At 49.0% G+C, this 11,523-nt stretch overlaps 1 protein-coding gene across 3 annotated transcripts in view; it reads left to right on the forward strand.

Moving 5' to 3' along the window:
* The window catches only part of LOC127618533 (CXXC-type zinc finger protein 4-like), an 85,083-nt gene that overhangs the window by 1,953 nt on the left and 71,607 nt on the right, over positions 1-11,523 (forward strand). Inside the window, exons 2-4 of one of the 3 annotated variants that reach the window (XR_007967453.1) lie at positions 1-878; positions 10,565-10,668; positions 10,759-11,208. The exon at positions 1-878 is cut by the window's left edge and continues 134 nt beyond it. Coding sequence is in view for 2 of the 3 variants with exons in the window: in XM_052091037.1 (XP_051946997.1) it covers positions 1-878; positions 10,565-10,612 (926 nt within the window). In the remaining variant the exon portion in view is untranslated. Of the gene's footprint in view, positions 879-10,564; positions 11,209-11,523 lie in introns of those variants that run through there. The other 2 variants (XM_052091037.1, XM_052091035.1) reach the window with 2 other exon arrangements.

Genomic DNA, 11,523 nt, shown 5'->3' on the forward strand with positions numbered 1-11,523 from the left:
ACTTTCCCTTGCAGATCGACTCTTGCGTGAACCCTGTGTTGGACTACAGCGCGCAGATGGAGCGCTATCGCTCTTTTGCAACATTCTATAAGAACAGCACGGCTGCCGCTGCTGCCGCCGCCGCTGCCCCGTTTCCCCAGACAGCCAAAATCACCCGCATCGCCACGCCCCTATTTCCCTCTGCCCGTCTGTCGGCTATGCCAACCTGGCCCTGTGACAACGCAATGCTGTGGGGGCGAAAGCCTAGTGCGGTTAACGGACCTCACACACATCGGACTGGCATGTCAAGGGCGGAGCCAGTGAATGTGCACATGTCCGCCAAACACATTCCACAAGACTCCGCCCTCTCAATGGGCACTGACAACTTCCTATCCCCGTTGACCGCGGAGCAATGTCGCGGCTTGCCGGTAACGGGGGCGGAGTGCATGAACCGACTGAAGTGCCCCCCGTCCGTGCCACCTGGCGGAACCGGAGAGGCAGACCATGGAGGAACGTTTGGAGGGATGCCACCGCTGGGGGGTCTGTCACTGCCACCAGGGGTCATCGTCATGACAACACTTCACTCTGGAGCGGGGTCATCGGGGGTCACGATGTCAGACAGCGCGTTTCAGATCGCTAACGTGGCGGCGGACTGCCAGCACAGCGGCTCGTCCTGCTCCGGCTCGCCCGCTGGTCTTAACGGAAATGCTAACGGCAGCAGTAGCAGCAGCAACGGAGCGGCCAAGCGCAAACGTAAACGGTGTGGAGTGTGCGCCCCCTGCAGGAGGCTCATTAACTGTGGCGTGTGCAGCTCCTGTCGAAACAGAAAGACGGGTCATCAGATCTGCAAGTTCAGGAAGTGCGAGGAACTCAAGAAGAAACCGGGGAGCTCAATGGAGGTGGGCTGCGCACATACATCCAAGCACAAGCGCACACACACACACACACACACACACACACACACACACACACACACACACACACACACACACATATGCTTGGGAGGTCTATTAAAGTGGGCTGTTTAATTAGGAGTGATGTGGGTGGGGGTTTGGATTGGAGCCCAGCCTTGGCACTGGCAGCCATAATGAGTGTGTGTGAGTGTGTGTGTGTGTGTGTGTGTGTGTGTGTGTTAAATGAAGGTTTGACCATTTCCCAAAGCCCTCTTGTGCTGTAAAAATGCCCTTAAACTCAAACACACACTTTATCTCTTACACACACACACACCAGCAGTACTCGGTGCTGAAAGATGAGGCAACATGTTGTAAGTTCTCTGTAATCATGCAAAAACAGCTTCATCTATTAACATCCCACTAACTCAACTCACTCAGATCAGATAAGATCATCAAAACCCAGCTGAACCCATCAGACCTAGTCTTGCTAATAATGTAAAAGGAGATGTCATGTTATTTTTAAGGGCAGGTAGATATAAAAATCAATGATAACATAATAATAAACCAGCATGCAACAAACTAGTGGCTTGTTAAAAAAATGGCATAGAAGAAATTCGAAGTTGCGCACAGTGCGCATGATGCAAATGACATCATCAGAACAGTATGCATCTTTGCGGATCGTCGGCGCATGCACCTGCCGTTAACTGCGCTAAAAGAGTATCGCAAAGCAGTCGTAGTGCACAACCGTAGAATATGTCTCTGTAACGCAAATTTGTTGGTATGTGTCGTACACAGTGCACGTGACGCAAATTTCGTCATTAGCGAAGTACGCGCGGATTGTCCACGTGCAACCCAGATCTTCTAGACGCATCTTTGCTTATTGTTGGCGCATGCGCCTGCCGTTAACTGCGCTAAAAGAGTATCACAAAGCAGTCGTAGTGCGCAACTGTAGAATATGTCTCTATGACGCAAATTTGTTGGTACGTGTCGTACGCAGTGCGCATGGCGCAAATTTGTTGGTACGTGTCGTACACAGCGCGCAGGATGCAAATTTGTTGGTACGTGTCGTACGCAGTGCGCACGACGCAAATTTGTTGGTACGTGTCGTACACAGTGCGCACGACGCAAATTTGTTGGTACGTGTCGTACACAGTGCGCAGGATGCAAATTTGTTGGTAGTGTCGTACACAGCGCGCATTACGCAAATTTGTTGGTACGTGTCATACACAGTGCGCATTACGCAAATTTGTTGGTACGTGTCGTACACAGTGCGCATTACGCAAATTTGTTGGTAGTGTCGTACACAGCGCACATGACGCAAATTTGTTGGTAGTGTCATACACAGCGCGCATGACGCAAATTTGTTGGTAGTGTCGTACACAGCGCGCATGACGCAAATTTGTTGGTAGTGTCGTACACAGCGCACATGACGCAAATTTGTTTGTAGTGTCGTACACAGCGCACATGACGCAAATTTGTTGGTAGTGTCGTACACAGCGCGCATGACGCAAATTTGTTTGTAGTGTCGTACACAGTGCACATGACGCAAATTTGTTGGTAGTGTCGTACACAGCGCGCATGACGCCAATTTGTTGGTAGTGTCGTACACAGTGCGCATGATGCAAATTTGTTGGTACGTGCCGTACACAGCGCGCATGACGCAAATTTGTTGGTAGTGTCGTACACAGCGCGCATGACGCAAATTTGTTGGTAGTGTCGTACACAGCGCGCATGACGCAAATTTGTTGGTAGTGTCGTACACAGTGCGCATGACGCAAATTTGTCGGTACGTTTCGTACACAGTGCGCATGTCGCAAATTTGTCGGTACGTGTCGTACACAGTGCGCATGAGGCAAATTTGTTGGTACGTGTCGTACACAGTGCGCATGACGCAAATTTGTCGGTACGCGTCGTACACAGTGCGCATGATGCAAATTTGTTGGTACGCGTTATACACAGTGCGCATGATGCAAATTTGTAGGTACGCGTCGTACACAGTGCGCATGAGGCAAATTTGTTGGTACGCGTCGTACACAGTGCACATGACGCAAGTTTGTTGGTACGTGTCGTACACAGTGCGCACGACGCAAGTTTGTTGGTACGCATCGTACACAGTGCGCACGACGCAAGTTTGTTGGTACGTGTCGTACACAGTGTGCGTGACGCAAAGTTTGTTGGTACGTGTCGTACAAAGTGCGCATGACGCAAATTTCGTCATTAGTGAAGTACGCGCAGATTGTTCACGTGCAACCCAGATCTTCTAGACGCAATTTTGCTTATTGTTGGCGCATGCGCCTGCCGTTAACTGCGCTTAAAGAGTATCACAAAGCGGTCATAGTGCGCAACCGTAGAATATGTCTCTATGACGCAAATTTGTTGGTACGTGTCGTACACAGTGCGCATGACGCAAATTTGTTGGTACGTGTCGTACACAGTGCGCATGGCGTAAATTTGTTGGTACGTGTCGTACACAGTGCGCATGACGCAAATTTTTTGGTACGGGTCGTACACAGTGCGCATGACGCAAATTTGTTGGTATGTGTCGTACACAGTGTGCATGAGGCAAATTTGTTGGTACGTGTCGTACACAGTGCGCATGAGGCAAATTTGTTGGTACGTGTCGTACACAGTGCGCATGACGCAAATTTGTTGGTACGCGTCGTACACAGTGCGCATTACGCAAATTTGTTGGTACGCGTCGTACACAGTGCGCATGAGGCAAATTTGTTGGTACGTGTCGTACACAGTGCGCATGGCGCAAATTTGTTGGTAGTGTCGTACACAGTGCGCATGACGCAAATTTGTTCACCTGCCGTTAACTGCTCTTAAAGAGTATCACAAAGCGGTCATAGTGCGCAACTGTAGAATATGTCTCTTTAACGCAAATTTGTTGGTACGTGTCGTACACAGTGCGCATGGCGCAAATTTGTTGGTACGTGTCGTACACAGTGCGCATGAGGCAAATTTGTTGGTACGTGTCGTACACAGTGCGCATGACGCAAATTTGTTGGTACGTGTCGTACACAGTGCGCATGACGCAAATTTGTTGGTACGTGTCGTACACAGTGCGCATGACGCACATTTGTTGGTACGTGTCCTACACAGTGCGCATGACGCAATTTTGTTGGTACGTGTCGTACACAGTGCGCATGACGCAAATTTGTTGGTACGTGTCCTACACAGTGCGCATGACGCAATTTTGTTGGTACGTGTCCTACACAGTGCGCATGACGCAATTTTGTTGGTACGTGTCGTACACAGTGCGCATGACGCAAATTTGTTGGTACGTGTCGTACACAGTGCGCATGACGCAAATTTGTTGGTACGTGTCGTACACAGTGCGCATGATGCAAATTTGTTGGTACGTGTCGTACACAGTGCGCATGACGCAATTTTGTTGGTACGTGTCGTACACAGTGCGCATGACGCAAATTTGTTGGTACGTGTCCTACACAGTGCGCATGACGCACATTTGTTGGTACGTGCCCTACACAGTGCGCATGACGCACATTTGTTGGTACGTGTCGTACACAGTGCGCATGACGCACATTTGTTGGTACGTGTCGTACACAGTGCGCATGACGCACATTTGTTGGTACGTGTCGTACACAGTGCGCATGACGCACATTTGTTGGTACGTGTCGTACACAGTGCGCATGACGCACATTTGTTGGTACGTGTCGTACACAGTGTGCATGACGCACATTTGTTGGTACGTGTCGTACACAGTGCGCACGACGCACATTTGTTGGTACGTGTCGTACACAGTGCGCATGACGCACATTTGTTTGTAGTGTCGTACACAGTGTGCGTGACGCAAAGTTTGTTGGTACGTGTCGTACAAAGTGCGCATGACGCAAATTTCGTCATTAGTGAAGTACGCGCAGATTGTTCACGTGCAACCCAGATCTTCTAGACGCAATTTTGCTTATTGTTGGCGCATGCGCCTGCCGTTAACTGCGCTTAAAGAGTATCACAAAGCGGTCATAGTGCGCAACCGTAGAATATGTCTCTATGACGCAAATTTGTTGGTACGTGTCGTACACAGTGCGCATGACGCAAATTTGTTGGTACGTGTCGTACACAGTGCGCATGGCGTAAATTTGTTGGTACGTGTCGTACACAGTGCGCATGACGCAAATTTTTTGGTACGGGTCGTACACAGTGCGCATGACGCAAATTTGTTGGTATGTGTCGTACACAGTGAGCATGAGGCAAATTTGTTGGTACGTGTCGTACACAGTGCGCATGAGGCAAATTTGTTGGTACGTGTCGTACACAGTGCGCATGACGCAAATTTGTTGGTACGCGTCGTACACAGTGCGCATTACGCAAATTTGTTGGTACGCGTCGTACACAGTGCGCATGAGGCAAATTTGTTGGTACGTGTCGTACACAGTGCGCATTACGCAAATTTGTTGGTACGCGGCGTACACAGTGCGCATGAGGCAAATTTGTTGGTACGTGTCGTACACAGTGCGCATGAGGCAAATTTGTTGGTACGTGTCGTACACAGTGCGCATGACGCAAATTTGTTGGTAGTGTCGTACACAGTGCGCATGGCGCAAATTTGTTGGTACGTGTCGTACACAGTGCGCATGACACACATTTGTTGGTACGTGTCTAACACAGTGCGCATGACGCAAATTTGTTCACCTGTCGTTAACTGCGCTTAAAGAGTATCACAAAGCGGTCATAGTGCGCAACCGTAGAATATGTCTCTTTAACGCAAATTTGTTGGTACGTGTCGTACACAGCGCGCATGACGCACATTTGTTGGTAGTGTCGTACACAGTGCGCATGGCGCAAATTTGTTGGTACGTGTCGTACACAGTGCGCATGATGCAAATTTGTTGGTACGTGTCGTACACAGTGCGCATGACGCAAATTTGTTGGTAGTGTTGTACACAGTGCGCATGACGCAAATTTGTTGGTACGTGTCGTACACAGTGCGCATGGCGCAAATTTGTTGGTACGTGTTGTACACAGTGCGCATGACGCAAATGTGTTGGTACGTGTCGTACACAGTGCGCATGACGCAAATTTGTTGGTACGTGTCGTACACAGTGCGCATGAGGCAAATTTGTTGGTACGTGTCGTACACAGTGCGCATGACGCAAATTTGTTGGTACGTGTCGTACACAGTGCGCATGACGCAAATTTGTTCACCTGCCGTTAACTGCTCTTAAAGAGTATCACAAAGCGGTCATAGTGCGCAACTGTAGAATATGTCTCTTTAACGCAAATTTGTTGGTACGTGTCGTACACAGTGCGCATGGCGCAAATTTGTTGGTACGTGTCGTACACAGTGCGCATGAGGCAAATTTGTTGGTACGTGTCGTACACAGTGCGCATGACGCAAATTTGTTGGTACGTGTCGTACACAGTGCGCATGACGCAAATTTGTTGGTACGTGTCGTACACTGCGCATGACGCACATTTGTTGGTACGTGTCCTACACAGTGCGCATGACGCAATTTTGTTGGTACGTGTCGTACACAGTGCGCATGACGCAAATTTGTTGGTACGTGTCCTACACAGTGCGCATGACGCAATTTTGTTGGTACGTGTCCTACACAGTGCGCATGACGCAATTTTGTTGGTACGTGTCGTACACAGTGCGCATGACGCAAATTTGTTGGTACGTGTCGTACACAGTGCGCATGACGCAAATTTGTTGGTACGTGTCGTACACAGTGCGCATGACGCAAATTTGTTGGTAGTGTCGTACACAGTGCGCATGACGCAATTTTGTTGGTACGTGTCGTACACAGTGCGCATGACGCAAATTTGTTGGTACGTGTCCTACACAGTGCGCATGACGCACATTTGTTGGTACGTGCCCTACACAGTGCGCATGACGCACATTTGTTGGTACGTGTCGTACACAGTGCGCATGACGCACATTTGTTGGTACGTGTCGTACACAGTGCGCATGACGCACATTTGTTGGTACGTGTCGTACACAGTGCGCATGACGCACATTTGTTGGTACGTGTCGTACACAGTGCGCATGACGCACATTTGTTGGTACGTGTCGTACACAGTGTGCATGACGCACATTTGTTGGTACGTGTCGTACACAGTGCGCACAACGCACATTTGTTGGTACGTGTCGTACACAGTGCGCACGACGCACATTTGTTGGTACGTGTCGTACACAGTGCGCATGACGCACATTTGTTGGTACGTGTCGTACACAGTGCGCATGATGCACATTTGTTGGTACGTGTCGTACACAGTGCGCATGACGCACATTTGTTGGTACGTGTCGTACACAGTGCGCATGACGCACATTTGTTGGTACGTGCCGTACACAGTGCGCATGACGCAAATTTGTTGGTACGTGTCGTACACAGTGCGCATGACGCACATTTGTTGGTACGTGCCGTACACAGTGCGCATGAGGCAATTTTGTTGGTACGTGTCGTACACAGTGCGCATGACTCAAATTTGTTGGTACGTGTCCTACACAGTGCGCATGACGCAATTTTGTTGGTACGTGTCGTACACAGTGCGCATGACGCAAATTTGTTGGTACGTGTCGTACACAGTGCGCATGACGCAAATTTGTTGGTAGTGTCGTACACAGTGCGCATGACGCACATTTGTTGGTACGTGTCGTACACTGCGCATGACGCAAATTTGTTGGTACGTGTCGTACACAGTGCGCATGACGCACATTTGTTGGTACGTGTTGTACACAGCGCGCATGACGCAAATTTGTTGGTATTGTCGTACACAGTGCGCATGACGCACATTTGTTGGTACGTGTCGTACACAGCGCGCATGACGCACATTTGTTGGTACGTGTCGTACACAGTGCGCATGACGCAAATTTGTTGGTAGTGTCGTACACAGTGCGCATGACGCAAATTTGTTGGTACGTGTCGTACACAGTGCGCATGACGCAAATTTGTTGGTACGTGTCGTACACAGTGCGCATGACGCAAATTTGTTGGTAGTGTTGTACACAGTGCGCATGACGCAAATTTGTTGGTACGTGTCGTACACAGTGCGCATGACGCAAATTTGTTGGTACATGTCGTACACAGTGCGCATGACGCAAATTTGTTGGTAGTGTCGTACACAGTGCGCATGACGCAAATTTGTTGGTATGTGTCGTACACAGTGCGCATGACGCAAATTTGTTGGTAGTGTCATACACAGTGCGCATGACGCAAATTTGTTGGTAGGTGTCGTACACAGTGCGCATGACGCAAATTTGTTGGTAGTGTCGTACACAGTGCGCATGAGGCAAATTTGTTGGTACGTGTCGTACACAGTGTGCATGACGCAAATTCCGTCATTAGCGAAGTACGCACGGATTGTCCACGTGCAACCCAGATCTTCTAGACGCATCTTTGCTTATCGCTGGCGCATGCGCCTGCCATTAAAAGAGTATCACAAAGCGGTCGTACGTCCATATGGGCTCACAGTGAAAACAGTATACTTTGAAAGTCTGAAGGTCTAAGTATAGTTAGTTTTTGTGCATGGACAGTCCGCGCATACTGTGCTGATGATGAAATTTGCGGTGTTAACGTTGTTAAAACATTATTGCTAAAACAAAGCAGTTGAGTATGTGTCAAAGGTGTCCATATGGGCTCGTGTTCAAAAGAGTGAAGGCTTGACCTAAACAATGTAGTCCCTTGCCTCTAGTGGTCAAAATTTAAGTTCGCCCAAAAGAATGTATACGGACTATTTTATGGACGTCAATCAACGAGTATGTAGGAGTTTCCAGCTCTACTTGTGGATATCTCGCTACTAAGTGCTTCAAACAAAACTCTGAAATTACCAAAGATTTGATGCCATAAATCTTGTTGAATCCAGTGACTAGTTCTTTCTTAGAAGTGCTCATTGTAGGATTAGCTTATGTTGCGTAAAGCTAGCCAAAAAGATTAGAAATACTGATTTGAGAAACCCGTTGCCTTTTTTGTGTGCAGTGTACATCAGAGAGTGAGTTAACGGTTTAAACGTGTCTTAGGCTGTCAAATTAAAATCCGTGAATTCGGATGCAATTCTGTTGCAACTCTCGCCAACAAGACAATTAAGCGTTTTAGAACATTTGTTTTGACGTGCGTTAATGTTTTTTGATCCCCTTTCTCCCAATTTGGATTCCCAATTCCCGCTACTTAGTAGGTCCTCATGGTGGTGTAGTGACTCGCCTCAATCCGGGTGATGGAGGACAAGTTTCAGTTGCATCCGCTTCTGAGACCGTCAATCGGCGCATCTGATCACGTGACTCGTTGTGCATGACACCACGGAGACTCACAGCATGTGGAGGCTCATGCTACTCTCCACGATCCACACACAACTCACCACACGCCCCATTGAGAGAACCACTAATCACCACCACGAGGAGGTTACCCCATGTGACTCTACCCTCCCTAGCAACCGGACCAATTTGGTTACCCCATGTGACTCCACCCTCCCTAGCAACCGGGACAATTTGGTTACCCCATGTGACTCTACCCTCCCTAGCAACCGGGTCAATTTGGTTACCCCATGTGACTGTACCCTCCCTAGCAACCGGGTCAATTTGGTTACCCCATGTGACTCTACCCTCCCTAGCAACCGGGCCAATTTGGTTACCCCATGTGACTCTACCCTCCCTAGCAACCGGCCCAATTTGGTTACCCCATGTGACTCCACCTTCCCTAGCAACCGGGCCAATTTGGTTACCCCATGTGACTCATCCCTCCCTAGCAACCGGGCCAATTTGGTTACCCCATGTGACTCTACCCTCCCTAGCAACCGGGTCAATTTGGTTACCCCATGTGACTCTACCCTCCCTAGCAACCGTCCCAATTTGGTTACCCCATGTGAGTCCACCTTCCCTAGCAACCGGGCCAATTTGGTTACCCCATGTGACTCTACCCTCCCTAGCAACCGGGCCAATTTGGTAACCCCATGTGACTCATCCCTCCCTAGCAACCAGGCCAATTTGGTTACCCCATGTGACTCTACCCTCTGTAGCAACCGGCCCAATTTGGTTACCCCATGTGACTCCACCTTCCCTAGCAACCGGGCCAATTTGGTTACCCCATGTGACTCATCCCTCCCTAGCAACCGGGCCAATTTGGTTACCCCATGTGACTCTACCCTCACTAGCAACCGGGTCAATTTGGTTACCCCATGTGACTCATCCCTCCCTAACAACCGGGCCAATTTGGTTACCCCATGTGACTCTACCCTCCCTAGCAACCGGGTCAATTTGGTTACCCCATGTGACTCTACCCTCCTTAGCAACCGGGCCAATTTGGTTACCCCATGTGACTCTACCCTCCCTAGCAACCGGCCCAATTTGGTTACCCCATGTGACTCTACCCTCCCTAGCAACCGGGCCAATTTGGTTGCTTAGGAGACCTGGCTGGAGTCACTCACCACACCCTGAATTCAAACTCACGACTCCAGGGGTGATAAAAAAGTAGCTCAATTTGGAAAAGCGTGTTACGAGATCCCCCCACACTCTGTTTGGTTTGTATGTGTTCATAGCGCCCCCTTGTGGACATAGGAGACATAAAAATATGCAGACGTCTTGTCGCTTTTTCACTCAATATTAGTAGTTTACATAAATGTGATTGTGACGGTGTTGCACATGTAGAACAAAATCAAATCTGTTATCACCAGCGTGGGTGGTCCATTGCATTATATTGAGCTTAACGACAAAATTCCTCCTTTCTTCCCTGCAGAGAGCGCCATCAGCAGGAGCTGCCGACACCTTCCGCTGGTTCTTCTGAAACGCGCTCCACAAAACCACATGATGAAACCGAACAATAACTCAACCCGTCTGCAGGTCATAACCCCACAATCTACCCCAAGGTCTGATAATAGCGCAATCAGGGACTGTAAAGCCCCCGTCTCACTTTCTGCCCCTCCCCCTCAGGACTCACCGTGTCACAGATGCCGTTTAGCACCGGCGGCATCAGGTGCAACTCGTCCCGCCGGAGAGACGTCAAGGACAAGTGTCTCGTCTCTAGGTCTTGGACTGAACCTCACCTCACCCAAACACAGAGACTCCATTCCAGTCATATCAGGACCCCGTCCAAGCCGAATGGGTGACCCAAAAATGAACATCCTGTCATCACTTACTCACCCTCATGTCGTTCTAAACTCGATTGCCTTTCTTCTGTGGAAGCGTAGAAGAAAAGGGTTTGAGTCAAAAAACAAACAAAAAAAAAAGACCAAACTATTCCCGTAGACCACCTTTCTGTTGCATGGGTAGAAACGTGTTTCGTTTTGAACTGAAGACTTTGTTTATTGCTGTTGTGACACCTCACTGTCTTGAGTAAGAGACTCTTAGGATGGCTCGTTTATTAAATGTGATCCTTTTTGAACCGTGACTCTCTGTGCGTCTCCTTTATTTGTGCCAAACTGAACGTATTTATTCACCTGTTCACATGTTTTTGTTAAACGTGTGACGGTCGCCACGGGAGTCGACGAGAGCCTCGATTTAAGATAGATAATGCGTATGTGAGTGCTTGAAGCACGCTGACGGCACGCTGTGATAAGATGTCACCCGGAGAGGCTTTTAATGGGGTTTCTAATTCTGATCCCTCCGAGCACAGATGAGCGGGGAAAGATGGCGGAGGCACATCACTGTACATGTCATCTCTTTATTGTTGGGCCTCTATGACGACTCCCATGTTGC

Source organism: Xyrauchen texanus, chromosome 25 (assembly GCF_025860055.1).
Source record: "Xyrauchen texanus isolate HMW12.3.18 chromosome 25, RBS_HiC_50CHRs, whole genome shotgun sequence".
In the NCBI taxonomy this organism is placed as follows: domain Eukaryota; kingdom Metazoa; phylum Chordata; class Actinopteri; order Cypriniformes; family Catostomidae; genus Xyrauchen; species Xyrauchen texanus.